The sequence below is a fragment of the Pituophis catenifer genome, unplaced genomic scaffold (assembly GCF_029215685.1).
Source record: "Pituophis catenifer annectens isolate HBS135680 unplaced genomic scaffold, rPitCat1.0.hap2 SCAF_3, whole genome shotgun sequence".
In the NCBI taxonomy this organism is placed as follows: Eukaryota; Metazoa; Chordata; class Lepidosauria; order Squamata; family Colubridae; genus Pituophis; species Pituophis catenifer.
In genome coordinates, this window is record NW_027256883.1 from 133987645 (window position 1) to 134014295 (window position 26651).

At 37.8% G+C, this 26651-nt stretch overlaps 1 protein-coding gene across 3 annotated transcripts in view; it reads left to right on the forward strand.

Moving 5' to 3' along the window:
* TGFBR3 (transforming growth factor beta receptor 3) overlaps positions 1-26651 on the forward strand; it is a 163160-nt gene that overhangs the window by 123543 nt on the left and 12966 nt on the right. For all 3 annotated transcript variants that reach the window (XM_070939399.1, XM_070939400.1, XM_070939401.1), the window contains exons 5-14: positions 288-471; positions 8423-8585; positions 10490-10637; positions 13595-13784; positions 14709-15016; positions 15857-16009; positions 19792-19932; positions 20899-21069; positions 22181-22480; positions 25430-25547. In XM_070939399.1, coding sequence (XP_070795500.1) covers positions 288-471; positions 8423-8585; positions 10490-10637; positions 13595-13784; positions 14709-15016; positions 15857-16009; positions 19792-19932; positions 20899-21069; positions 22181-22480; positions 25430-25547 — 1876 coding nt within the window. The remainder of the gene's footprint in view (positions 1-287; positions 472-8422; positions 8586-10489; positions 10638-13594; positions 13785-14708; positions 15017-15856; positions 16010-19791; positions 19933-20898; positions 21070-22180; positions 22481-25429; positions 25548-26651) is intronic.

Consider the following 26651-nt stretch of genomic DNA (forward strand, 5'->3'; position numbering starts at 1 on the left):
GTATGCATCTTTTCTATGTTTTCTTTCTAGAAGGTAATACCTTCTCATCCACATTAAATCTTTCATTGATAGCTAATCGAGATGAATTGAAATCCATGTTCTTGGTGTGATGGTCTATTTAAAGGAACTTCAGGTTGTCCAGTTGATTGCCATATAGTTTATTTAGCAGGTACTGGAGACAGTGTCACAGTTTTAATGTCACGATTTTACAGTTGGTAAGTTTTTGAAGAGACAATTGTTTGGTAGCAGGTGACTGTCGTATTAAATATGGCTTCTGATCTCCTCAGCTTTCAGCAGGCTCCATTGTGCAGTTTGAGAAGGAAGGCTTCTCCTTGACAGCAAAGACAGAAGAGAAACCCCTTCCTCAAGGAAATAAGCATCTGTTAGAGTGGGCTGAAAAGGAATATGGAGCAGTAACATCCTTCACCGAATTTAAAATATCCAGGAACGTTTACATAAAAGTGGGTGAAGGTAAGTCTGTTGAAGCTTGTATGACTGTTAATAAGAAGTGGGGTTTAATTAATGTTTGTCTTCAATCTCACCTGAGGGACATTCCTTGGCTCTCCTGAGATAAGAAAATCACTCCAAAAGTTGTTTCTTTTGTACCCTTGTTGTTGCCACAAGGGGAAAGCAGTGTATTAAAAAAGGGAAATTTACATAGAATGTTCACCAGGGACATCTGGATGAATTTTGGCTTCCAAAGGGTTTCATTTGATATCCCCCCAGAAGTGGCAAATGAAAGAGGAATTAAAGGAAGGAGGGCTGTAAAATAAAGTTTGCCAAATAAAGCTTGCCAGACTCTTGACAAATTGGGGTGAGTGTGTGTCTAATCCTGGTGCTTGTCAAACTAGTTTGGATGACTGGGTGCTGATCAGAAAGGTTTTCTGATGGGAGTTTAAGGTTTCACATGTTAGTAATATTTTATTTTTATCGCACCTTTATTAGTTTTATAAATAACTCAAGGCATTAAACCAGTGGTGGGATTCAAATTTTTTTACTACCGGTTCTGTGGGCGTGGCTTGGTGGGCGTGGCAGGGGAAGGATACTGCAAAATCTCCATTCCCACCCCAGTCCAGGGGGAAGGATACTGTAAAATCTCCATTCCTTCCCCACCCCACTAACCTGCTTTCCAGCATCATGTGCAGGGCAACAAAAGAAGACCCAGCTGATCAGCTGGGACTCGATCAGCTGGGATTCAGGAGGCAGAGAATAGATGGGGGTGGGGCCAGTCAGAGTTGGTATTGACCGGTTCTCCAAACTACTCAAAATTTCTGCTATCGGTTCTCCAGAACCGGTCAAAACCGGCTGAATACGTAAACATAAACGTAACCGAATGTCTTTCCTCCTCATATTTTCCCCACAACAATCACCCTGTGAAGTGGGTTGGGCTGAGTGAGTGATAGGCACAAAGTCACCCAGCTGGTTTTGCATGCCTACAGCAGGACTAGAATTCACCGTCTCCTGGTTACTAGCCTGGTGCCTGAACCACTAGACCAAACTGGCATAAAACCTGTTAGTTACTGGTGTGATACATGATGCACTGATTACATCTCAAAATAATTTGCTCTTTGGCAGTGCCGCAAAATATCTAAATATGAAACAATATTTTATTGCTCAGTATGTTCCTTGAAAGTAAGGAACCCAATGCATATTGAAATGCCAACATGGATGGATGGATTGGTGCTCTAATTTTATGCACCTAAACTGGAATCTAATACATCCAGTCAGTGTTTTTGAATATATCTTTTGGCTATTTACCTTGCAGGCATGGGTACCAATTAGACTCAAGACATCGGAGAGCAGCATAAAGGATTTTGACTGCCATCTTTTGAGATTCCAGTCTATAGCGATTGAGATGGTCAACTTTTGTGTCAATTTTTTTTAGTCTTCCGTATCCGTATCTAGATTATTGAAGATGTCGTATGAATGTTAGGCTTCTGTATTACTTATTATAACTGTATTTTCATTTACTTCTTCGAGCAACTGAGCTGCACATTTTCTCTTTAACTTTTCTGATTTGCCATTTTGCCTTCTGTATTATGATGCCCTTATTTCATAAAGCATTAATTAGTGATCAGTCTTTCAAAATCTACTTTGATGAATTTAAGTGTTCCCATTTCAATGCTGAAACTCTTTTTCCCTGTTAGCACTTTGCTAGCACCTAGAGTATAATCCCTTTGGTTTTCCGTTATCCTAGAGTTAAATCTTTATAAAATATCTTCCAGCTGCAGGGAATTTTACTGTTGATATATGATTTTTGGCAGCAATAATTTATTGAGGAAAGTTGATACATGATGAACATTTTTGATAAAAATGCTTATCTTTTTAAGCCAAAAGAACTAAAGTTTACACCAATGTTGGGTCATGTTGGAAGAGGTTAGCTACATAGATTAGTTATTTACATAGATAAGGATGGTTGAAATCCTGGTAGTGTTTCAGAAAGCTGTCAGGACCTGGGTTACCTGGAGGATCTTTGCGGACAACATGGTTGGTTAAACAGAGGAAGTGCCACTAGCAGTTGATGAAGGGGAGATGCCTGTCATTATTCATTGTCTTGTTTACTGCCTACTATAACCCCCCCCCTTACATTAAGCAGTAAACAAGACAATAAATAATGACAGTCATCTCCCCTTACCTTACTTGGGGTATTCTTTTCAGATGGAGTAGCATATCAACCTAAGTAGGTGTAGATGTAGATAAAAAATGAAAACTGTGTCTCCTCGCCCTAAGCTGGACTACTGAAAAACTCCCTTTTTAATTGGGAAATATATAGAGAAAAATGAATAAGTTGAACTAGGGCCTTATTAATTAGCAGTTGAGGCAATCTTTTGCTAAGGTTTTTGCTTGCACATAGGAGTAACTGCTGAAAGTAGATACGTACATACACATACATTAACTATATGAATAACATTACAGTAATAAGACACCAGAGCAGTGTAGTGCACATACCCAACCACCCACTCACCCATTTTTCCACTAACTACCTGCAAAATAAAACACAGCAGCATAAAGCCCACCCATTCATATGCCCTTTAATTTCCTCATAGTAATAGGTTTGTTTTTCTTTTTAAAAAGCTCCAGTTTACAAGATCTGTTCGTAGACATCCCTGCATAATCCCTATTCAATGCTTTCCATTCCTCCATGACCTGCCCCAGCCTAATGCAATGGCAGCAAGGATGTAGATGATTGTGGTGGCCGTACATTCTGGAAAATCAACTTAGTCACAAAGGACAAAATAACTACCCAATCTCAGCCTCCGAAAATACAGGTAGTCTTCAATTTATGACCACAATTGAGCCCAAAATTTATGTTGTTAAGTGAGGCTTTTAAGTGAGTTTTGCCCCATTTTATGACCTCTCTTTCCACAGTTGTTAATCACTGCAGATGTTACATAAGTAACACGGTTGTTAAGTGAATCTAGCTTCCCCATTGACTTTGCTTGTCAGAAGGTTGCAATAGGTGATCACATGATTCCTGGGACGTTGCAGATGTCATAAATATGAGTCAGTTGTGGGTGGCTGAATTTTGATCACATGGCCATGGAGATGCTGCAACGGTTGTAAGTGTGAAAAACAGTCATAAGTCACTTTTTTCAGTGCCATGGCAACTTCGAATGGTTGTTAAATGAACTGTTATAAGTCAAGGACTACCTGTACTCAAGATGATGCCGCAGTGATTAGAATGCAGTATTGCAGGCTAACTCTTCCCACAATCTGGAGTTCGATCCTGACCGGCTCAAGGTTGACTCAAGTTTTCATACTTCTGAGGTTGGTAAAATTAGGACCCAGATTGTTGGGGACAATATGCTGACTCTGTAAACCGCTTAGAGAGAGCTGTAAAACTTTGTGAAGCGGTATATACTGTATTTTTCAGAGTATAAGATGCACTCCCCCCCCCAAAAAAAAAGTGGGTGGAAAAGTCTGTGTGTCTTATACAGTGAATATTGTGACAGGGTGAGGGGAGGGGAATTGATGTGGTACCAATCAGCTGTTCTAGAATGGGACGCAGCGGTGGGGGTGAACAGGCCGCAGTGGTGAATGGGCCATGGCGAAGCAGCGGCGGCGAACATGCTGTGCTGAACGAGACATGGTGATTGCAAACAGGCTGCAGCAAAAGGGCTGTGATGGCTGCAAACGGGCCACAGCGGTGAACAGGCCAGATGAATACCGGATGGATGCTGGGAGGCAGAGGCAGATTTTTTTTTCTTGTTTTCCTCCCCAAAAGCTGGGTGCGTCTTATAGTCCGGAGAGTCTTAGTCTGAAAAATAGGGTAAGTCTAAGTGCTATTGTATTGCTATGCCACTCCCAACAGCAAATTGTGCTCTAAGGCCAAAGCAAAACTCAGCATCTGTATCTTTTATTTTAAGTGCAGAATACTCTAACCAGCTTAGCAGAGCTAAAAAACAAAGATAAGGGACAGAATTCATTAACCCTTAGATAGAAGACTTTCAGGGAATCTCTGGGTGGAAGGCTAGACTGGAAAATCCCAAAACACCTTGGTGGGGGGACATAATGTTAAAGCAATTTGGTTTTGTTGCCATGAAATCTACCTGGGTATGTCCATATAATCACCAGAAGTCTAGTTAAGCTCAAAGGAGTCTTGACCTTTACCTACAATGTAGGTAATTTATTATTACACTATGATTGTCCCCTGCTGCTGAATTAATCCAAACAGCAAATGATTTTAAGGTGATACCAACATGATGAAAGAAGCTGTCCCCTTTTTGACTTATTTATCTGCTGGTACTGATGACTGAAACAAGAGGACATTCCAGAAACACACAGTGAAGATACAAAATACAGAGCCTTGATAGTACAGGGGTTTAGTGAACCCTGTTATTAACACAGCTGCCTGCAATTTCTGCTGGTTCGAATCTCTCCAAGGCTCAAGGTTGACTCAGCCTTCCATCCTTTCTAAGGTAGGTGAAATGAGGACCCAGTTTGTGGGGGCAATAAGCTGACTTTGTATAAAATATACAAAAGAATGAAGGCTATTGCTTAACGCATTGTAAGCCGCCCTGAGTCTCCGGAGAAGGGCGGCATATAAATCAAATTTAAAAAAAAAAAAAAAAATCTCCTGTAGTGTTTCTCATTCAAACGCGTGGTGATATTCTCAGAGAAGTGGTTAGAAAGCCATTTGCCCATTTAAAGACCGTGGGTTGCTTGCATTGAGAATCAATTTTGCACGTGTGCCTTTTGAGTACATTAATCTGAGTGCAAGCTGGACATCTTCAGGATCACTTTCCATTGTCTGAATGGGAGGAGTTGGCAGAATATCTCTGCAGCTTTTGAGATCCCATCTGGCAGGATACTTAACAGATGTTTGGGGAGTGCTCTGTCAGACTCCGTGAATAGATTAACTTTCTCATGGTTTACACAGAAAGATCCTCTAGCTTTACTGGCTGAGGAATTCTGGGAGTTGAAGTCCACAAGTGTTAAAGTTGCCAAGGTTGGAGACTCCTGCTCTAGAGAGGAAGGCAAAGGGAGACTAAAACTGAGTTAAGGTGGAAAAGATTAAAGATAAAACTGCCAGTCTCGATCCATTCATCCAATGTCTTTATCTCAAGTTGGATATTGGAAAACTAGAAAAGGTCAACCCAAACAATCAAAAGGCTGGAGGAATTCCCGTATAGGAAAAGTTTACAACATTTGTGGCTTTTAATTTATTAAAAAGACAAGGAAACGAAAATAATAGTTTAGTTCCTTTTCTATTTATTTTGTAAAGAGCGCTATCTGCTTTTCATGAAAATCATAATGATTCCAAAGTAGGATATAAAGCTGTTGTTGTTGTTAGTTGCGAAGTCGTGTCCGACCCATCACGACCGCATGGACAACATTCCTCCAGGCTTTCCTGTCCTCTACCATCCTCTGGAGTCCATTTAAGCTCACACCTACTGCTTTAGTGACTCCATCCAGCCACCTCATTCTCTGTCGTCCCCTTCTTCTTTTGCCCTCAATCTTTCCCAGCATTAGGCTCTTCTCCAATGAGTCCTTCCTTCTCGCCAAAGTATTTGAGTTTCATCTTCAGTATCTGGCCTTCTAAACAGCAGTCAGGGTTGATCTCCTCTAGGACTGACCGGTTTGATCGCCTTGCAGTCCAAGGGACTCGCAGGAGTCTTCTCCAGCACCATAGTTCAAAGGCCTCAATTCTTTGGCACTCAGCCTTCCTTATGGTAAAATCCCATGGACAGTACCAAAATAAAGCAGTAATCCTAATTAAATATGATGTGGAAGGAGTCAGAGATTGAGTTTCTCTCTCTCTCTCTTATAATACAGACAGTCCTTGTCACTGTGTTTTTGTATTTACCAGATGAGCTCATATTTTGGATTTACAGACTTACCGTAGCTTGCCAAGTTTCTTATCAGTAAGCTAACTGCGCATGTCCACATTCCTTCATTTTTCTTCTAACTTTTTTTGTTCTCCTGCTAAGAGGTCCGGCCACAGAGGGGTGGCCGGCAGGAACGTTGCCAAAATGTAACTAATTAGATTAGTGAGATGTTTTATTTTCTTTATAACAAATAAATGAATTTTTCTTAGAAGATATATCTTCGGGTTTATTTTCTTAAGTATGCTTCAAGGAAGAGCCTCAATTCATCCTCTAAATCAAGGTGCAATTACCCAAAAGTAGAATGGGATTAATTAGCACCCTGACAGTCATTGATTTACAACAGTTCATTTAGTGACTGTTCAAAGTTACAACAGCACTAAAAAAAGTGACTTATGACCATTTTCACATTTACGACTGTACGGTCGCGTGATCAAAATTCAGACAGTTGGCAATGCCTCATATTTATGACGGTTGCAGTGTACTAGGGTCATGTGATTCCCCCTTTGCAACTTTCTGACAAGCAAAGTCAATGGGGAAGCCAGATTCATTTAACAACCGTGTTACTACCTTAACAAATGCAGTGATTCATTTAACACCTGTGGCAAGAAAGGTCATAAAGTGGAACAAAATTCACTTAACAACTATCTTGCTTAACATCAGAAATTTTGGGTCATAAGTCGAGCAGTACCTGTATTGGAAGTTGTATTAAAAGCCAATGAACAGTGAGACATTCATACCATGTTTTATTGCTTTAATCAGCAATCTACAAAAATGGAGAAAAGGGATAAAAAAGAAAAGTGAACAGAGAGAGAAGCAAAGAAAAAATCATACGTTCCATATAAGGAATCGGATTAACCAGAAAATGAATTTGTAATTTCCAGATTATAAATCTAGGGTTGCTTTGTCCTTCTAACATTGAAGAATGAATACAGTCTTTGCATGTATTCTTGATGCAGGATTGTATTTGGGGCAGTGGTGAAATCTAAATTTTTTTACTACTGGTTCTGTGGGCGTGGCTTGGTGGGCATAGCAGGGGAAGGATACTGCAAAATCTCCATTCCCACCTCGCTCCAGGGGAAGGATATTACAAAATCTCCATTCCCACCTCACTCTGGGGCCAGCCAGAGGTGGTATTTGCCGGTTCTCTGAACTACTCAAAATTTCTGCTACTAGTTCTCCAGAACCCGTCAGAACCTGCTGGATTTCACCCCTGATTTGGCGATATTTGTCTGTTGTATTTTTGCGTGTGTGTTGTTATAAATAACTTGAGCTCTGTGAATAGAGTTCTTGTTTTCGGAGAAAGTGTTCCATAGGTAGCAGTGATGATTCTGAAAGGTCAAAAGTTGAGCATCTGTGGTCTAAATTGACACTTCCCTAAGATAAGTCATCCTATGTGTGCATTAGGTGGAACTAGCACAAAGTGTGTCACTCTCTCTGTGATTGCAAGCCTGGGTTAAGGCAAATTTGGAAACATTGGTTTGGAGGAATAAGGGGATTTGTTTTTCTCAGTCTTTAACCATTTTTTCGCACCAAAGCTTTGCTCGAGATTTGAAATGGTGTGAGAAATTGTATCCATTATTCTGACACCTGATGTGTATATTTAAGCTAGACTGAGCTTTGCTATTCTTTACCCTTAATTATGAATTCTGTAATATAAAAACTTTGGATCTCCATGTTAATTGTTGAATTGTAACTCTGTTAACAAAAATGTACTATAAGCAGAAAAAAAGGCTTGAATAACATGAACTGCACACACGGAAAATGCCAAAAATTAGATTTCTCTCCAGGCCTCTTACTCTGCACTTGAACAAATAAAATCAAATAGAAAAAGGAAGGAGAATTTTGACTTTTAGCACACATGAGATTTCTCTAATGTCTTACAGGTTGTGGTATAAATTACTACATTTTGGTATGACTTAAAATTGATTAAATTTGTAAAAAATGTACAAAAGGGAAGGATCAGTTCTGAACACAAAAGAATATCGTATTTTGTTTTGGCATCACTGCAAATGTAATTGGTATAATTGCATTTGATAATCTCAGGTAATTAAAACCAATGTATGAAATAATTTATCTTTTTCTCTTTTTTTTAGTTCAATTTTTTCCTACAACATGCAACATAGAAAAGAACTTTATTTCTTTAAACTATCTTGCGGGATACCTACAACCAAAGACAGCAGAGGGATGCATTATCTCTAGTGTGGCCCACAATAAAGAAGTTCATATAATTGAACTTATTGCACCTGATTCAAACAGGTAAAAGTTTTAAATCAAATTATATTTCTCCAAACTGGGAAGGAACTGATTTCAGCCCTACAGCAGTTTTAAAGGCACCAAGCCTCATATTGTAAAAGCCATATAAAAAGTATAAAAGTACAAAATATTCAAGCTGAGCCTAGATTTTATAGACATTAGAGAATAAGTAGAAAACTAACCATTTTATAATTGAAACTGATATATTGATGTTTTAAAGTCATAAATTCGACATCTTTGACCTAACATTTCAAACACGGGATAAATCTAATGAAGCAAATCAAATTAGATGTGGTATTTTCTCTTAAAATGATGGTTTCAGTGCCAAATTGTAATAAACACAAAAGTCAGCTGTATAAAGGATTGGACATCTGGCTTAAACATGCAGCACACAATAATTGGGCATAAGTTTAAAAGTTGTTCAAAGTTCTCTTTGCTTCCAAATTCTGCCATGATTAGGATTATATGATGGACATGTACCTTTTATTATAAGAAGCTGTCATAGCTGGTGACAATAAGGTTGGTATTGTAGGGGAATGAATCAGTGGTGGGTTTCAAAATTTTTTACTACTGGTTCTGTGGGTGTGGCTTGGTGGGCATGACATGGCTTGGTGGGCGTGGCAGGGGAAGGTTACTGCAAAATCCCCATTTCCACCTGATCATCTGGGACTCAGGAGGCAGAGAATAGATGGGGGCAAGGCCAGTCAAATTTTTACTACCGGTTCTCCAAACTACTCAAAATTCTTGCTACCGGTTCTCCAGAACTGGTCAGAACCTGCTGAAACCCACAGTGGAATGAATGCCAGAATCTGAGGGCAGAGTTAAAAGGGGACTCAGCGTAGAATCCCTAATAGCTACAGGGGAACTAAATCCAACCCCTCCTTGAATCCTGTTGCTCCTCATATAACTCCAAGCAGGCACCATTAGTTAAGAATATTCCTGTGCAAAGACACGAGTAGCAATAAATCAGTTTAATTGGACCTTCACCTGGGCCTGACTGTTATCTATTTATTCTTAACTCAGAAAAACTCAGGAGGGTTGGTCATGATTCCTACTAAGTGGGAAACTACTGGGAAATGTTGAAAATTAAACTAGAAAGTTGATCAAACATCATGGGAGAAGGTAATATAGAGACCACATACACATTTTTGTTAAGAAAATTATCTACCAAGAATTGAATAGTTTTATGGAGCTGGCATAAAAGAGACATAAATTAGTATTCCAAAGAATAAAAGGGAATAGTGTAAAGTTGTAAAGGGGTTGAGAAGAGGGAATAGGGCTCACAATCAGGAGTTGGAGAGCAAGAAATTGGCTATTGATTTAAAACTGGCAACACAATCCAGATATGACAGAGCTGTCATATCTGTGTGTCATTTTAAATATAAAGTAAAGCTGCAAATATTCAGTAATTTTGTGTATGTAGATTTGCTTCTAAAATCCAGCGAGCAGATTGAACTCTTCAGTCTATTTTGCTGTTTGCCAAACTATGGTTTGAAGAGACAGCAAAGTGACTTTTGTTTCATATTACATACCAAAGGGAACAGAAATATAAAATCTTCATTTAAAACTTCTGGTGCAAAAGAAGATAGCTCTTTTGTGGAGATGTGAAAAGCCAGCTCTAAGTGGTTTTCTTGAACTGATACCAAAACAGAGAAAATGTGCACTCTTTAAATGGGAAAGACAAGCTTTTGAGGAGCATTATTAGCGTAAAAAGTATGTTGTTTCCATTGTTATTTAAAATTGTTCTAGCAAGTGTGGCAGAACAGTCTGTTTTGCACATGCTGGACGTCTGGGATAACCTCCAGTGTTTTAATCTACTGGCCAGACACTGGGAACATGATGGATTGGAAGAAGGTTGAGAGCAGAAATTTTCTGGCATGCTGGCTGACTCTGCCTTGCTTTTCCAGTGCTTTCCAGGTGGATATCATCATTGACATCAGACCATCTCGGCCAGACACCACACTTGTCAGGGATCTTGTACTTATCCTCAAGTGCAGAAAGTCTGTCAACTGGGTCATCAAATCCCATGACGTACAGGGGAGGTTGGAAGCCATTGTAAGTAGATACTGCCCTGTTTTGTGGTGTGGAGGAGGCATGGGTCTGTTAACAGCTCGTGCCTTGCTGTGAACAAGGAAAGGCCTGATAACAGATGGCTGACTAAATGTCTCCCCCTCTTTTGCTAATATTGTTGGCGCTTTGTTTTCTCCTAACCTACCAAGCAGCCTGCTACTGTGTAAGGCAGGGGTGGGGAACAATGGCCCTTGTATGACTTGTGGACTTCAACTCCCAAAATTCCTGGCTGGCTCAGGAATTCTGGGAGTTGAAGTCCACAAGTCATAATAAGGCCTTCGTTGCCCACCTCTGGTGTAAAGGATGGATCAACGTTCATTTCTGAAAGCCTTTATAAACCTCAGGGATGCATTGCATCCTATTCTGAGCACCTGTTGACTTTGAACCCTTTTTTTTTCAAGCTCTTCATTCAGCAAGAATCAAGTTGTTAAATAATATTATCATTTAAATATTAATAGCAATAGCGCTTAGACTTATATACCGCTTCATGGTGCTTTACAGCCCTCTCTAAGCGGTTTACAGAGTCAGCATATTGCCCCCAACAATCTGGGTCCTCATTTTTACCGACCTCAGAAGGATGGAAGGCTGAGTCAACCTTAAGCCTGGTGAGAATCGATCTGCCAAACTGCTGGCAGCCGGTGATCAGCAGAAGTAGCCTGCAGTACTGCACTCTAACCACTGCGCCATCGCAGCTTATTAAGAGCAATTGAAAGGGGAAGAGTCCCATGTATGCGAAGTTCCTGTGTTGTTCCAGTCACAGTTCTAAAAGCTGAAGGAATTCAGTGGCTATCCGATTCCTTCTGCTCTCAAGAATGCATTCATAAATGAAGCCATCTATCTTCTATCTATCTGTCTGTCAGTTTAATTTATATGGCTGCTCATGTCACAAATGTGATTCTGGGAGGCATACAGTAAAACCAACAATTGCATAGAGCAGTGCTCACCAGTTGTCAGTTACGCACAGTATTGCTAAATAGGGGGTATTTCTCACTGACAATAGCTCCAGTTTAGAAAGTGTTAGTATCAGCATTTTGAGGCAGGTGCTGGGATCTCATTACATAATGTTAGAATCTCCTACTCTTAAATAGAATAAAAATGAATCCTTCTGAGCAGCTTTATGCAACTAGATGCAACAGTCCTTTTCATTTCTCACAGCTACCTTCTTGGGACCTTGTGAAAAATGAAAACAATTGCTAGAAATACTCCAGTTAGGCCCATCAAGAGGACTCCAAGGCAGCCTAAACCTTGTTTACATAGGACTTTTGTGATAGGTTTGCTGCTCAAGAAAATCAGATTTCTACCACTGCATGAGGATGTTTAAGTAAAATCACACCATGCTAAGAGGTGCGATTACAACTTTAGACTCAGATGTATGTTTAAAATCAATAACACTTTGAAGGGCTTTTACTGAAGTGGAAGGCAAAGAGAAAGCATTGGCTGAATTGGGATGGGATGTCCTACAGTCTCAGGGTTGCTTGAAAAAGAGAAACAATAGAATAGAATAGAATAGAATAGAATAGAATAGAATAGAATAGAATAGAATAGAATAGAATAGAATAGAATAGAATAGAATAGAATAGAATAGAATAGAATAGAATAGAAATTTTTATTGGCCAAGTGTGATTGGACATACAAGGAATTTGTCTTGGTGCATATGCTCTCAGTGTACATAAAAGAAAATATACATTCATCAAGAACCATAAGGTACAACACTTAATGATAGTCATAGGGTACAAATAAGCAATCAAGAAAGAATATCAATATAAATCGTAAGGATGCAAGCAACAAAGTTACAGTCATACAGTCATAAGTGGAAGGAGATGGGTGGTGGGAACGATGAGAAGATTAATAGTAGTGGAGATAGTTTGACAGTATTGAGTGAATTATTTGTTTAGCAGAGTGATGACGTTCAGGAGAAAATAAAATGAAAGGAGAAAGGTATGTCAGAAAGGGAAAATGAGCCCACTACAGGGGCTACCAAGGACATTCTACTCAAATGAGGTCTATTGTTATCCCACTATCTTGAGTACTATACATAATTCCTTTTATGCAGCAAAGCATGATTTCTGAGTAACAATTTTCCAACTATTGCTTAAATGCAACATTGCTAAAGTGTCCTGGTTTGGAGATTCTCAGAAGCTTTTTGTAAAATGTTAAGGGATGTACATATAATGTTTTATTTTTATTGCACACTTTAATATATTGCTCTAATTGTATTCGTTGCCTTAGTGGAAGATATATATATTTTCAAAGACTTAAAGTTTACTTGGGGATGATCTTCAGTTTTGCAGATGGTTCCCTGTTTGTCCAAACATTCTGACGTCAACAATTACAATTTAATTCAAATCCTGCTGCCTGATAGGGGCAGGTGGTAGAGGAAAGAGGATCTCATACCCTGCCAATTATTGGTAATGAATTATAAGCCATAAGAATCATTACAGTGTCTTTTCTCTCCTTTCCCCAATTGACTGGAAATTCTGAGAACTGAAGTTCAAACATACTTAGAGAGCATCAGGTTACAGAAAGCTGTTGCAGTATGTATTTCCTCTCAATTATCCCTTGGCAGGGAGGATCTCATTCTGGTTGCTGGGTGCAGTTATGGTAAAAGGCACTATATGATGTAATCAACCCGTAGAGCCATTTTATATGTTGCGGTTATCAATAGAAGAATCTCATGAAGCGGTGAGATTCTGTCATGTGGATATTCCTCAGTTAAAATTGTTTGAACATATCTTACACATTACCCACTAATTTTTGTTCCTTTTGATAAAATTCCTTGTGTGGACAAGAAAACATTGATTGAATGGTATAAAATGAATGAACGAAAGCAAAGTTTGAACTGAAGTGATAGTTAACTAAACCTTTCAATTTACAAAAAAATTAACTTTTCTAAGAAATAAAACTCTTATCTAGGGCTACAAATTTTATTTTCTATTTTATAGACATCAAATGGGGTTGGCTTTGGAAAAGAAACCGAACGCTCTATGGCAATGAGCAAAACCATAGTGTTTGATATGCCTTCCTCTCATGAGAATTTGATTGCCTGGGCATATGACCATGGCCACTACCCAGTTACTACTTACACAAAAGCACCCCTTGCTAATAGATTTCACCTACAACTTGTGGATGCAGGTAAGGAAGAACATCAGATCGTATTAAATACAACAATATTCTTTTGTTCCCTTTGATCCATTTTTCCAAAGGTCTTGAATTGAGAAGATACTTGATGGGCATTTTTGCTCCCGGAAGTTACAGTGCGGAATGCTACATTTGTGAGATGATTCTCAGCTTTGTACTTTATTTTTCAAACGTTCTGTTGTCCTGAGCTAAGGATGCTGAGGGAATACAGGCTTTTATATTTTGCATACCATGCCAAGGCTGTTTTTACCCCTCCAAGAACAAGGAAATAAAAGGAAGCTAGTTTTTCAAGAGGGAAACAACACCAGGCAAGTTGAAGGAAAGAAGAGGAGATACCTTCATTGTTGTTTTCTGTGAAGAAAGAGAAGTGTCAGATCCTAATTGTACTTTAAATAGCAATCTTAACTTAACGTCTGTTTCATGCATCCTGCTAAGTCGGCATTTGTTATAGCAATTTCTTATAACCATGATTTGTTGAGAAAGCCAGGAACAAGCCAAAGCCAGTTTTGCCGAAAAGATTTATTGAGTAAATTCCTAGGATTTTTCTCTTTGTTACTTCTGCCAGGAACAACAAGAGCTAAGTTGAGTTAAAGACAAATTTAGGAATAAACCAGTGTTACACATTCAGACATAATAAGTCACGGTTAAAACAAGCTGGGAATCACTGTATCAAACATTGACTTGTTGCAAGAAAAATAGGGCAAAGAAACTATTTATTGGGAAAGGAAAGGAAAAAAAAATAATATCATGGTTTAACATGTCCCAAATGTGCTTTTTTAATCATGAAAAAGCCATGACCTGGATGACTGAGAATCTCCATAGACATGGTTTAACATGCTATGTGAACTAACCAGTGCATGATTCTAGTTATGAATAAGTTGCATGGAATTACTATTTGTAATTTCTCTCTTTCTGTAGAAGAAATGAATGATGAAGAGGAAGAAGATTTCCTTCCACCAGAGCTGAAGGAACTGCTGCATGGCATTAAATCCCCTCCAACCTCACGTTTGAATGAAGACATGCGTTTCAGTTTTCTTCATGAGAACAACCAAGGCTCCTTGCCGTCAGCCGATACGGTTGACCCAATCATGGCCAGCCATGGTTTTGAACAGCTTCTTCCAAGAGACCCGGAACCAGAAGAAGTGCAGGGTAGCGTTGATGTTGCCATGTCTGTGATATGTAACGATACATCCATGATGGTAGCTGTAGCAAAAGACTCACTGGAGGTTAGTATGCTATTTTAATTTCATTCCAAAATGAATTATTTGGGATTCTGGATGGTCATATGGATACCGGTGCAAGGCTGGTATCATCACAACTGCTTTGTACTGCTTGGAGTTCCCCTTGTTTGTTCTGATGACTATGGTTCTGCTGAACCTCAAAGCAAAAGCCAAGGCAAAAGTTGTTCTTCTCGTCAGCTCAGCAAGAGTCATGTGATCTAAGGGGCCATTAGTATTCCATTTGGCTCTAAAAAGTATTGACGCTCAGCTGAGTCCACAGTCTCAGCATTGCAGCTTTTCTTCAGATACGGCTCAAAGCGTAGTCAAGAGAATAAAGTCATAGTTTTGAGATAATAGAATGGACTGGATCATTTCAAATAGCTGGTCGCTTTTTGAAAAATCTCTCTCCATTTAAAAGTCCACTCATATAGAAATCCCATGGAGAAGAAATGGAGAAGTGTACTGCCTTCCTCCCTTCTATAATAGCTTTTATATATGTAAAGAAGCTTCATTTTGTTTCTAACTGGACGGGAACTTCAAAAATCCTATTTCTCTACAGTATTATATTCTGAAATGTTCAAGTCTATTTTACAATCTCAGGATCTTGAAATTTCATTCTACTGAATGGGTAGACTATCCAGTTGCTTATCGGCTGAATACCTGCCCTGCTTGTTTCCTACTTCATTCATCGTGACAGCAAAAATAATCATACAATAGATTTCCAATACAGAATTTCTCAGTGTCGGAGAAAATGCTTGGTACCAGTTGTTGCCTTTTGTCACTGTCCTTTGCAGTTCTGATCAGTGGTTCGGGTATAACCATTTGTCTTGTTCTGTTTTCTTTTAGGCTAGTGGTTTCATTGGGACACAGCTCTCTCTGCTGGATCCTAATTGCAGAGCTAAAACAAACAAGACCCATTTTATTCTGGAGTCATCTTTGCACGATTGTGGGACCCGACAGATTCCCTATCCTTTGGATAACGTCGTCTACCTCAACTCTGTAAGTCTCTTATCTCCTAGAATACTGAGATGGAATCCCAAATCTCTCTTTCTGCACCTCAGCTCTTAGAAGACATTAGGAGAAGCAGCACAGATTAGTTTTGAGCTGTTTCTCCGATGCAAAGCTAGCGAAATCTGTTCCACATCTTTTTCCAGATTTATAGCTAAAAACAGTGATGGGCAAAATACACAAGATGGGAGGAATATTTCCTAGTGACTTTTTAGTTCATTATAATATCTTTCATCTGACACATATGATACCATCAGTGGTGGGTTGCTACCGGTTCGCCTCAGTTCGGGCGAACCAGTAATAGTGGCAGCGGGAGGCTCCGCTCACTCACCCGGATGTCATCAAATACGCTCTGCACATGTGTGCAAGCGAACTGGTAGCAAAGGTAAGTGAAACCCACCACTGGATACCATATATAATGTTGACTTCTAACAAGAGACAGTGGGATGGTAGCACTATCTCATTTCATTCTTCAAATATGCCTATATATGTCTGTGAACTAAAACTCCCCCATCCCGCTTTTGATTGTCTGAATTTTGGCATATCTTTGTTCCTGAAAATTACAAGAACTTAATGTGGGTACTGTTGACTTATAGACAGGGTCTGATCTTTTGTCTGTTATTTCTGAAGTAAAGTCATCCAACCTGCAGACTTACATACCGCTTCACAGTGCTTTACAGGCCTCTCTAAGCGGTTTACAGCAGTGGTGGGTTTCAAAAAATTTTTACTACTGTGGGTGTGGCTTGGTGGGCATGGCTTGGTGGGCGTGGCAGGGGAAGGATACTGTAAAATCTCCATTCCCTCCCCACTCCAGGGGAAGGTTACTGCAAAATCCCCATTTCCTCCCGATCAGCTGGGACTCAGGAGGCAGAGAATAGATGGGGGCGGGGCCAGTCAGATTTTTTTTTAAATTTATAATTTTTATTATAACACATATATGACATTCACATAACATACAACATATATATATCTTATCATTTTTAAGCATCGTTTCATCATGGTCTTCCTTCTATTATTTTGTCTTTTTCCCCCTATGTCTTCATTTCATTCCTCTCTTTTTTTCCCCCCCCCATTGTCCTTTTTTTTTTTTCCCTTCCCCCCTGGCGGGGCCAGAACAGAATAATGTAAAAGACTGATCACTAAGAACTGGAACTGTTTGGTTGCAGTTATAACAACTAAAATGGTGCAACTAGTTAAGGAATCTGTGAATTTTATTTTTTCATTCTAGCACTTTGCCACTTTGTTTAGGACATATACGAAGCAAGTGTGAAATTTTAATATTAGTTTGTCACACAGATTCTATTTCAGTAGAGAATATATATCTGATAACATTCAGGGGCAAAGGTATGCAAAGATCTGAACAAGGACAAATATTTTTATAGAACTGTATGATATCTCTTTCAGTTGCCCATCATTGTTATATGGGATTGGGGTGAGAGTATTTGAATAATTGCAATAATTTTTCAATGCTAGACGCAAGCATGAATTTATTTAGAAGTAAACCAAATACAGTAATTTGACAATTCCAAAGTTATATTTTAAGTTAAATCATAGTATATATGCTTTTGAGTGGGGTATTTCCTGGTGTATGCTAGTTATGTTAAATATATTTTCAATGTTAATGTATATTCGGTGCTGGAAATTTGAATCCAATTGATTTTTCCAAGTGTGTAAGCAGCTATGCAAGTTATTGTGCCCAAGTAAGATTTTTCCCTTCAATCTGGTTCAGCATTTTCACTGTGACTTGGGTGGATGTTGTCCAGTTCAGGTAAACAAGCATAGCTATTGGCTTTTGTAATTTCAGCACATAGTGACAATTTTGGCAAATGAAGAAAAAATTGTTGTCCAATTCAAATATAGCTAAGGCAACCTGATCAGACATAGCCTTATCCAATTATTTTTTCAAAAGGCCATTTAAAATCCTTTATTGGCTAGAGCTTTTGGCATTTGATCTAGAGATGTACCCAACAAAAACTATAGATCAACAGGCTGTGGAAAAATACATCTGGATCTCAACTCAGCAGTTGGACTGCTATCTTTAAACATTAAATTGATCTCAAAAGCACAGATTTTTCTTAGTACTCGGACCAATTTCTAAATCACTGAAACTAGCAGTGAATTATGCACAAATGCCTGAAAAACGTCAAAATATCTTTTGTGTGTCAACCATCTGTCATGTGGGAAAACAAAGGTAGAACTAAATTGAAGAAACGCTGCATCATCAGGAAACCCAGAAGAATATGTAGGAAACATTTGTGTATGAAAAGCAAGTAGAAAATGAGTAATGCGCTCAATAGGGGAGTTAAATTGAGAAAGGGTTTTATTTTGTTGTTTTTAAAAAAGTGGTAAAAACTTTAATGTGTATAGCAGGGAGGAAAAAATACAAAAGAAAAGTAAAAAGAAGAAAATTCACTGTTATTGTGTGTTCTTCAAAAAAAAAAAAAAGAAATACTGAAATAATATAAAGTTACAGCTCTTTGCCTACTAAATACTGTGATGATTATTAAAAAGTAGGATATATGCAAGTCCAGTTCAATGAGCCATTACTTTTTTGAAATGCGGTATATGTTATAGTTTTACCAGAAAGAGGAGTAAAACTGCTGGTATATTCATTTCTGTGCCAATACTTGGACAGCTTTTTAAAGCCAATATGTTACTGCTATTACACTCCAGGTTTGGAAGTCAAACAATAAGCCTATTTTTACCATGATGCAGATAGATAAATTGACTGACTGGAAAGATATAGGGGTTTAGATCCTGGGGTAGCCCTTTCTAATAGTAATATTAAGTATCTTCCTACAAGACGAATGTTCAGCATCATTTAGAAACTCGCCATACTATATGTACTTCCTCTTTTTATTCTCTATTGAAAAGAAAAGGAATCATTCAGCATTCATTTACCTTTGACCAATTCCTGACAAGTTCTGGGCAAACTAGCAATCACAGTTTAAATAAACTGTAATCAACTGCAAAAGTTAAGGTGAACTGTTCTTAAGCAATCCTGCTGACCAGAGTGTCAGGGTTCTGACCGAGTTGACACAGATCATACAGATAGTCCTCAACTTATGACCACAATTGAGCCTCACATTTCTATTGCTAAGTGAGATATTTGTTAAGTGAATTTTGTCCCATTTTACCAACTTTCTTGCCACATGACTTAAGTGAATCACTGCAATTGTTAAGTTAGAAACACAGTTGTAAAATGAATCTGGCTTCCCCATTGACTTTGCTTGTCAGAAGGTCACAAAAGGTGATCACATGACCCCTGTCATAAATATGAGTCAGTTGCCAAGCATCTGAATTTTGATCACATGACCATTGGGATGCCACAACAGGCGTAAGTTTGAAAAATGGTTATAAGTCAATTTTTTCAGTGCCGTTGCAACTTTGAATGTTTACTAAATGAACTGTTGTATGTTAAGGACTACCTGTATAGCCTTTTTCATAGGCTCCTTCTTCAGTTTGCATACTGTACACAAACTAAAGCAAATTTTCCCCAATCTGTAAACTTCCTGAAACTGCCTAGTCAGCATATCCCCAGGAAGAGGCTAAAATTTGGGAAAGCAGAGGGCATTTCCTATGAATGTGGTTATTATTTTGATCTAAGTTAAGCTTAAAACAATAGGTAACAGACCGTACTCTCTACTATCAATAATATTAGATCTTTCTTGTAACCAACTTTTCCTGGCATGTTTCTGATCAAGTGAGAATCAGAACCCCAAACAGCTTTGACAGTTGTTGTCGTTTTTCCCCCTTTCTCCATTTTGTTAAAGATTGTTATCCAGGTGTCACCATCAACTGAAGCTAGTGGTTGGCTGGTTGATTATGAAGACATGGAATCGGGGGATAATGGTTTCCCTGGGGACACAGATGAATCAGATATCACCTTTTTCAGTCGGCCTGTAATTGTTGTGGTAAGTATTGATTAGCCATCATTTGGCTTGAGAATATAGAAGACTGATATTATTTCTTAGAACTTTGATTTTTAAAGTATTTGATAAACAACATTTATGATGCATGGGCTGATTGAAACACTTTTCCATGTACCTGTGAATTATATATCTTTTATTGGATCAGGAACCAGAGTACTAATCTCCCCCTTCCAATTTCAAAACAATATCAGTTTTTCATGCTGTTAAGGTGTGAATAATTTCTGTGTTTTCCTAGTGAACCTTTTCTTTCGAAATAGACTTTTTTGGTTTTAAAAAAAGCTTGCCAATATTTTAGGCTTTCCTCATTTATCCTCTCTCACCATCTGTTCTTTGCTCAAAATGAGAAATTCACCCGAAGCATTTTATTTCTGTTGGGTTGTCTGTATCTAAGAATGTATGTCTTTCGTGCCATAAATTTAGTGAAGAAGATTTAAATTGCTGTTAATGAGGTCAGAGAGTATTATTTGTTTGTGTGTATTCATAAGGATTTTATGGTACCACTCATGAGAGGGTTAGACAGGAAAATAAGATAAGAAGAAAACATTCTGAACAGAACAAGGCAGTGGGAAGAGAAGTCAATTTTGAAGAAAGCTTGATTTTTCTCCCTTTCAAAAATGCTTGAGAATCAGTCATATTTGAAATATGTTTGTGGTGGGGGTGTTGGTGTGTGTGTCTGGGTCTTTATGGAGACATTGTCTGACTGGATGGAACTAGGCCACCAAATCACTCAAATATTTTAGATCTAACCTAAGTCTCAAAACATTAAAAATAAAATGGCAAAAGATTAGGCTGTTGAAATATGGTGTTTTGGCAACAGGACCGTAAGGGATTCTAGGGGCTATAAAAATGTAATTGGGAGGCCATGTGGAGTCCACAACTGTTCTTGCCTCCCCTTATATATTTTGCTATCTTCTTCAATAACTTTATCTCCTTGTTTTTGGACTATAGTTCAACTGCACATTCCATCAACCCAGAGATTCAAAGGTTTCCAAGTTCTGGCCACCTGAAATACGTGTTGGCAATGCCACCTTTGGAATGGAACTCTACGAGACTGAGCTTTTTCATACTCCAGTTCAAGGATTCTTCTCTGTCGCAGATAACAGCCAGATTTTTGTTGAGGTAATCGACTCGAGTAGAAATAGGAATCAATGAAACTGTTTTTCAGGAACATGGCAGCTGAGAAAAGGCTGTTCTCATATGTCCTAAACTGGTTCAATTGCCTCTGGCAGACAGATGTGTCCCCTTGTGGTTTCTGCAAAAAGGAAATTGTACTGATCTTGAATTAAGATAATACTTTTGTGGTAAAAAACAAGGAATCTTAGTAATATGGCAAGTCCAGTGCAAAACGTGTGTCTTCCTCATCAAGTCTTCTATGAAATAAGAGTTGTTCATGAAAATAATGCTCTATTGTTTCATGTTTTTCTCTTTCAAATTGATGGCAAAACTGATTTCACATGCATGAGCACGCACAGTTTAAAAAATAAGCAGGCACAGTTCTTTCCTTTTTTATTTATTTGAAAGATTTATATGGCCGTCCATCTCAAGCATCTCTGGGTGGTTTCCAACCAAGAACTATGAACATAATTCCAAGAACTGCTGTGTAGCACATGCAACTTTCAATATACAACAGTGTCCCTCTCTTTCTCCTACTCTCTCTGTAAGGGGTAGAAGATAAAATTCTCATTTGTTCCTTAATTTGTTAATGTCTTGTTCTAGCATCAGGTGGATCATTTTTTACTCTGTAAAAACTAACATTCACACCCAACTATAGACAACAAAGTCTGCGTCACCACACTTTATAAGAGTGCAGTTCCTCTTGGTAATGAGTTCACCCTATGCTAAAATAGAATGCAGTTAGTTTTCATTTGATTTGGCATTATATACCAACCCAGCCAATTAAGGTTTACTGAACAAACTACAAAGAAACCATGACTTAGCATATCAAAGACTTTGAGGATATTACACCTATAAAACTATGTTTCCTTATTCCACTTTTAACAATGGTGGTTACCATAGGAGAAAAAAATGTCTAAATATTTTGGACTATAACTCTTAAAATCCCTCGTGATGTGGGGGGAATGATAGACACCAGAATTTCCTAATTCTACAGATTATCCAAGTGGGAGGAGTAACCAAGGTACTCAACATCTGTTTGACTGACTTTATTATACTGCTATGCAATCTTCAAAACATTAAAGGTAGCATGATCTATTTTTCTTTTCTCATGCAGATTTCTCTGACAAAGGCTGAAAGATCCCTGGGCTTTGTAATCCAAACTTGCTTTATTTCACCAAATTCCTATCCTGACCGAATGTCAGAATACACCATTATTGAAAATGTTTGTCCTAAAGATGAGTCTGTAAGATTCTTCAATGTTCCAAAAACTAATTTTCCTGTACCAAACGCACATACTGACAAAAAGCGGTTTAGCTTCTTATTCAAATCCACATTCAATAGCTCTCTTCTCTTTCTACACTGTGAGGTGACCTTATGCACGAAAAAAGAAAAAGATATTCCAGGATTAGCTCTGGTAAGTTATGAAAAGATTCCTCTCCCTTTTTCTCTTTCTGGCACACACAAACTCACATCTGTAATTACCTTGTTCTGCTATCTACACCACCACTAAGAGTTTAAGATAAAACTTAGGCTAGAACTTCATTGGTTGTGATTTAACATGTGGATCTGACAAAAAAGGTGGGCATAGATTATTTTCTGAGAGCATCAATCATGTACGGTGTGATACATCTACATTGCAACAACTCTGGCAGGTTAACAAGAGTGAAGAAACTTAGAATTTGCTTATTTAATGTAAATCACTGAAAAAGAAAATAGAGAAAGCCAAGATTCTCTGATTTTCAATATCAGGACTAAAATATCAAATGAAGAACACTATTGATTTTATTGAAGCTAGAGCTGGGCAAGAAATAAACATACACTCTTTATAATGTAATTTCAATTTATAAGTTGCAGATAGTCACAAATTCAGCAATTTGCAAATTCCTGCTACAGATTTGAACAGGGAAGGTAGAGATCAGTATGCAGAAGGAGTTTGACAGCCCTAGAGCTTATGTTGTCAAAACCTGCTCATGTTCTGCCTTGGATGAACCAACAACCAACTTGCAGAGAAAAAGCACAGAACAAATTTTTGCCATGCTCACTCTTTGCTTCTGCAAGCCCAATTGTTGTTTTTTTAAACGTGATTCTGGCCATGTGACTCTTATGGGGGCTCATGGCCCCTTAGTTTAAGAAACCCAGCCTTAGACCTTGGCTGGGAGTTACATAGCTGGAGAGTTCCAAGTTTTGGAAGCTACTTTACGATAGTGCAGCCAAAGAAGTTATAAGTGTGACTGATTGGTTAAACCAATTTTCAACAGATCATGTTAACCAATACATTTTCTATATCAGTAATAGTGAGTTTTTCCAGAATAGCTTATACAGTATGAAGCTACTCCTCTGCATTTGGAGCTGTTATAATATTGAGGTATGGCTTAATATGAATGTTCTGTCTGTGAGTTGGCTGTTTTCCAGCATAAAGGAAAGACCGATGAATATAATTTCATCTGGTCAAGGATTAATGGTTTTTCTAAAAATGTGGCTGAATTGTGTTTTTTGTATGTAACCTAATAGGTATTTTGTTGTTATTCCCCCCCTTTTTTCTATGCTTCCTCCTCCATCTATTTCTTCTTTACATTAAAAACAAACTTTCTAAAAAGAATAATATATACAACTCTTGTTTCCTGAAAGCATTTGAGTCAGAAGGGAGTATCAGTTTTGGAAGGTCTTCTGTAGCAAGACTTTAGACTGTAACTGCCAAGTAGCATTTTCCCCATTGTAAGAACAGGCTGTTAGTCTAAAGAATATTCTGTGTTTTCCCAGGATGTTCCTCAGGCATATAAAACAGGCCTATTTCAATTATCCTAATAATCTGTTCATCTTGCCCAACCTGTGTGTTCCTTATTGTTGGACTGTAGGTCATCCAGTCATCCAGATTGTAGGTCATCCAGTCAGTGTGTCATGTTAGCTGGACATTTCTGGGAGGTGAAAAATTATCTTGAGGCCATCTTAATCACTAGATTAATTCATTTGAACATAGGATCCAATTCCTATGCAGGATCCAATTTGCAGGATCCAATTTGGGTCAGTCACAGAGGTTTAGTCTTCCGAGCTTTAAGACTTTTTCTGGAGCCCATCCTCTGGGGACTTCTCTCCAATTGAATGTGTGCTTTGGGCTATTCTATACATAGTATTTATGTAGTGGCCGATTGGAGGTGGCTTCTTATTGGTTGATTGGATTGTTAAAAGTCACACCCAACCAGGCACCACTACACAAAGAATAGTCCACAAATACTACGCATAGAATAGTCCACACATTCTTGGTGGGAGACAGATTCCCTGAAGATGGATGCCAGCATGAGTCCAAATACTCGGAAGACTACACCTCTGGTCCCAGTGACTGACCCATATTGGATCCTGCAACATTATCCTGGGACATATACGTTTGCCTTCATTTGTAATGCTACTTGGTGTAAATTGTCATTGCAATAGATTCCAAAAGGTTAATAAACATAGGAATAATTGCAATTAACAACAGTAGAACAATATATGTTGAGTTTTCCCAATGAAAACTGTTGTAGCTTTTGGCAGCATGATATATATTTTCCACTAAATGGTTATAGATTATAGGTAGAAATTGTGTTAAGCGGTTCAGATTTACCAAAACTATTCGGTGCTCATCACATTTGTTGTAAACAATGCATTAGCATTAATTTTCCAGATCTTGCTGAGATAAAATAATGCTGTTGTTTCTCAACCTCTACTGATGAATTATTAGGTTGAACTGCTTCAGAGGATTTTGAAGGAAAATAAATGAGTGTTTAGACTTAATTACATTTTTTATTGTTTATCTCAGAATATTTCTTTTATAGATGTAGTAAACATCTCTAAGCTGGGAAAATGTCTCTTTGTTCGAAAACATTAAAATAATCTGCATCTTTTCTAAATGGGCAATATTACTTTTCCACTTGGGGGAGAAAAAATTTTTTGAACAGTCCTAATAGCAGATGAACAATCATCTTGAATAATCTCCATCACCTATTGTGTTCATTGTGTTAGTGAAGATAGCAATTGGGATGGAAAACAGAAGAACTTTTTCAACACAATGTTGTTGAAGCAACATGCGGATTGGTATGGACATTGCCCAAAAGAAACACTCTGCTGCTTTGAGGATTGGTAGAATTTTAAGTAACTCCAGTATCAAGGAAAAGTTGAAATGTAACTGAGGGGAATTCTTTCAAGCATTCGTGGAAATAATTTTTATTAAGTTTTGTTTCTTCTTGAGTAAATATTTCTACATACCGATGATGATGATGATGATGATGATGATGATGATGATGATGATGATGCACATCTACTGTGATAATATAAATATTTTCAGTGAGTCCCTGATCTTACTGAGCTATCTGTTCTCTCCATCGTGCAGTGTATCCTTCCAGATGAAGCTTGTACCTTTCTTAATGTTGATATGATCTTTGCAATGATGCAGAATAAGAAAACCTTCACCAAACCCCTTGCTGTGATATCTAAAGGGAAACCAGAAGGTACTGAACATATTTTCAATCTCTGTATAAAAAAATTGCTTCCAGGCACATACAATTTTGCATTCTGGTGATATTATTATTATTATTATTCCTAATTTATAAGACACCGTTATTTTTAAACACTAATATTTGTTTGCACTCATATTTTCCTTAAATCTTCTTTCGAATGTAATTTGGCCAAGGATTCATAAAGGAATGTATTTTGATTCTATGTAACAATTTGGAATTCATAAACATTAAGTAATGCTGCACAATTGATTCCAGCTGTTCATTATGCTATAGGTTTTGGGAAAGCTGTATATATTTTTTTTCCTTTGGGGCTGTAAATACTTAATTAAACATTATAACGGAACTTCAGATATATTGAAAATATTTCATAGCATAGTAGGTTTCTATTAATAAAGACTACAATCACAGAGAAAATGGCTGTATATATTTAAAATGATTGCCTGAAGGAAATCATTTTTTCCTCCTTGTATTTGTATGACTATTAACCTATGTTTTCAGAAAGAGGAAATATATACAGTAATTAACAAATCTCTAGATTACCCTCAGAGTGATCTATCTTCTGTTATCCTTATTTGTATATTAAAGCTTCCTTACCTTCCATCTGCTTGGATAAAACTTTTCCACCATATGCAACTTGCTTTTTGATGCTTCATGTCACAGCCCACAACCCACATTGCTATTTTATATATTGACTTATTTTCCCCACATAATTACTTTTCTTAAAAATAGCTGTTCTCATAATATTTAGAATTTGGTTTTCTAAGGTATGCAAGGCTTCCAACCAATTAAATTAACCTAATTCAGTTAACTGATTAATTGGACCCATCCGATATTAACATATGAATAGTTTCATATAGTCAAAGAAAATTTGCAGTTGTTTTGATAACCTAAAATTATTTGCACAGGTAGAACTAAGAAGAGGATTGCACTACAAAGAAACCCTTGTCTCCCTCAATATATTTGTTAGTTCTATATATCCTCCCCCTTTCTCTCTATCTGTCTGAGAAAAAAAAACCCACAATCCTATGCAGTGTATTAATTTATTTTTTATTTGAAGCTGCCAGAAATCTGAAATGCTTGATAAATATATATATT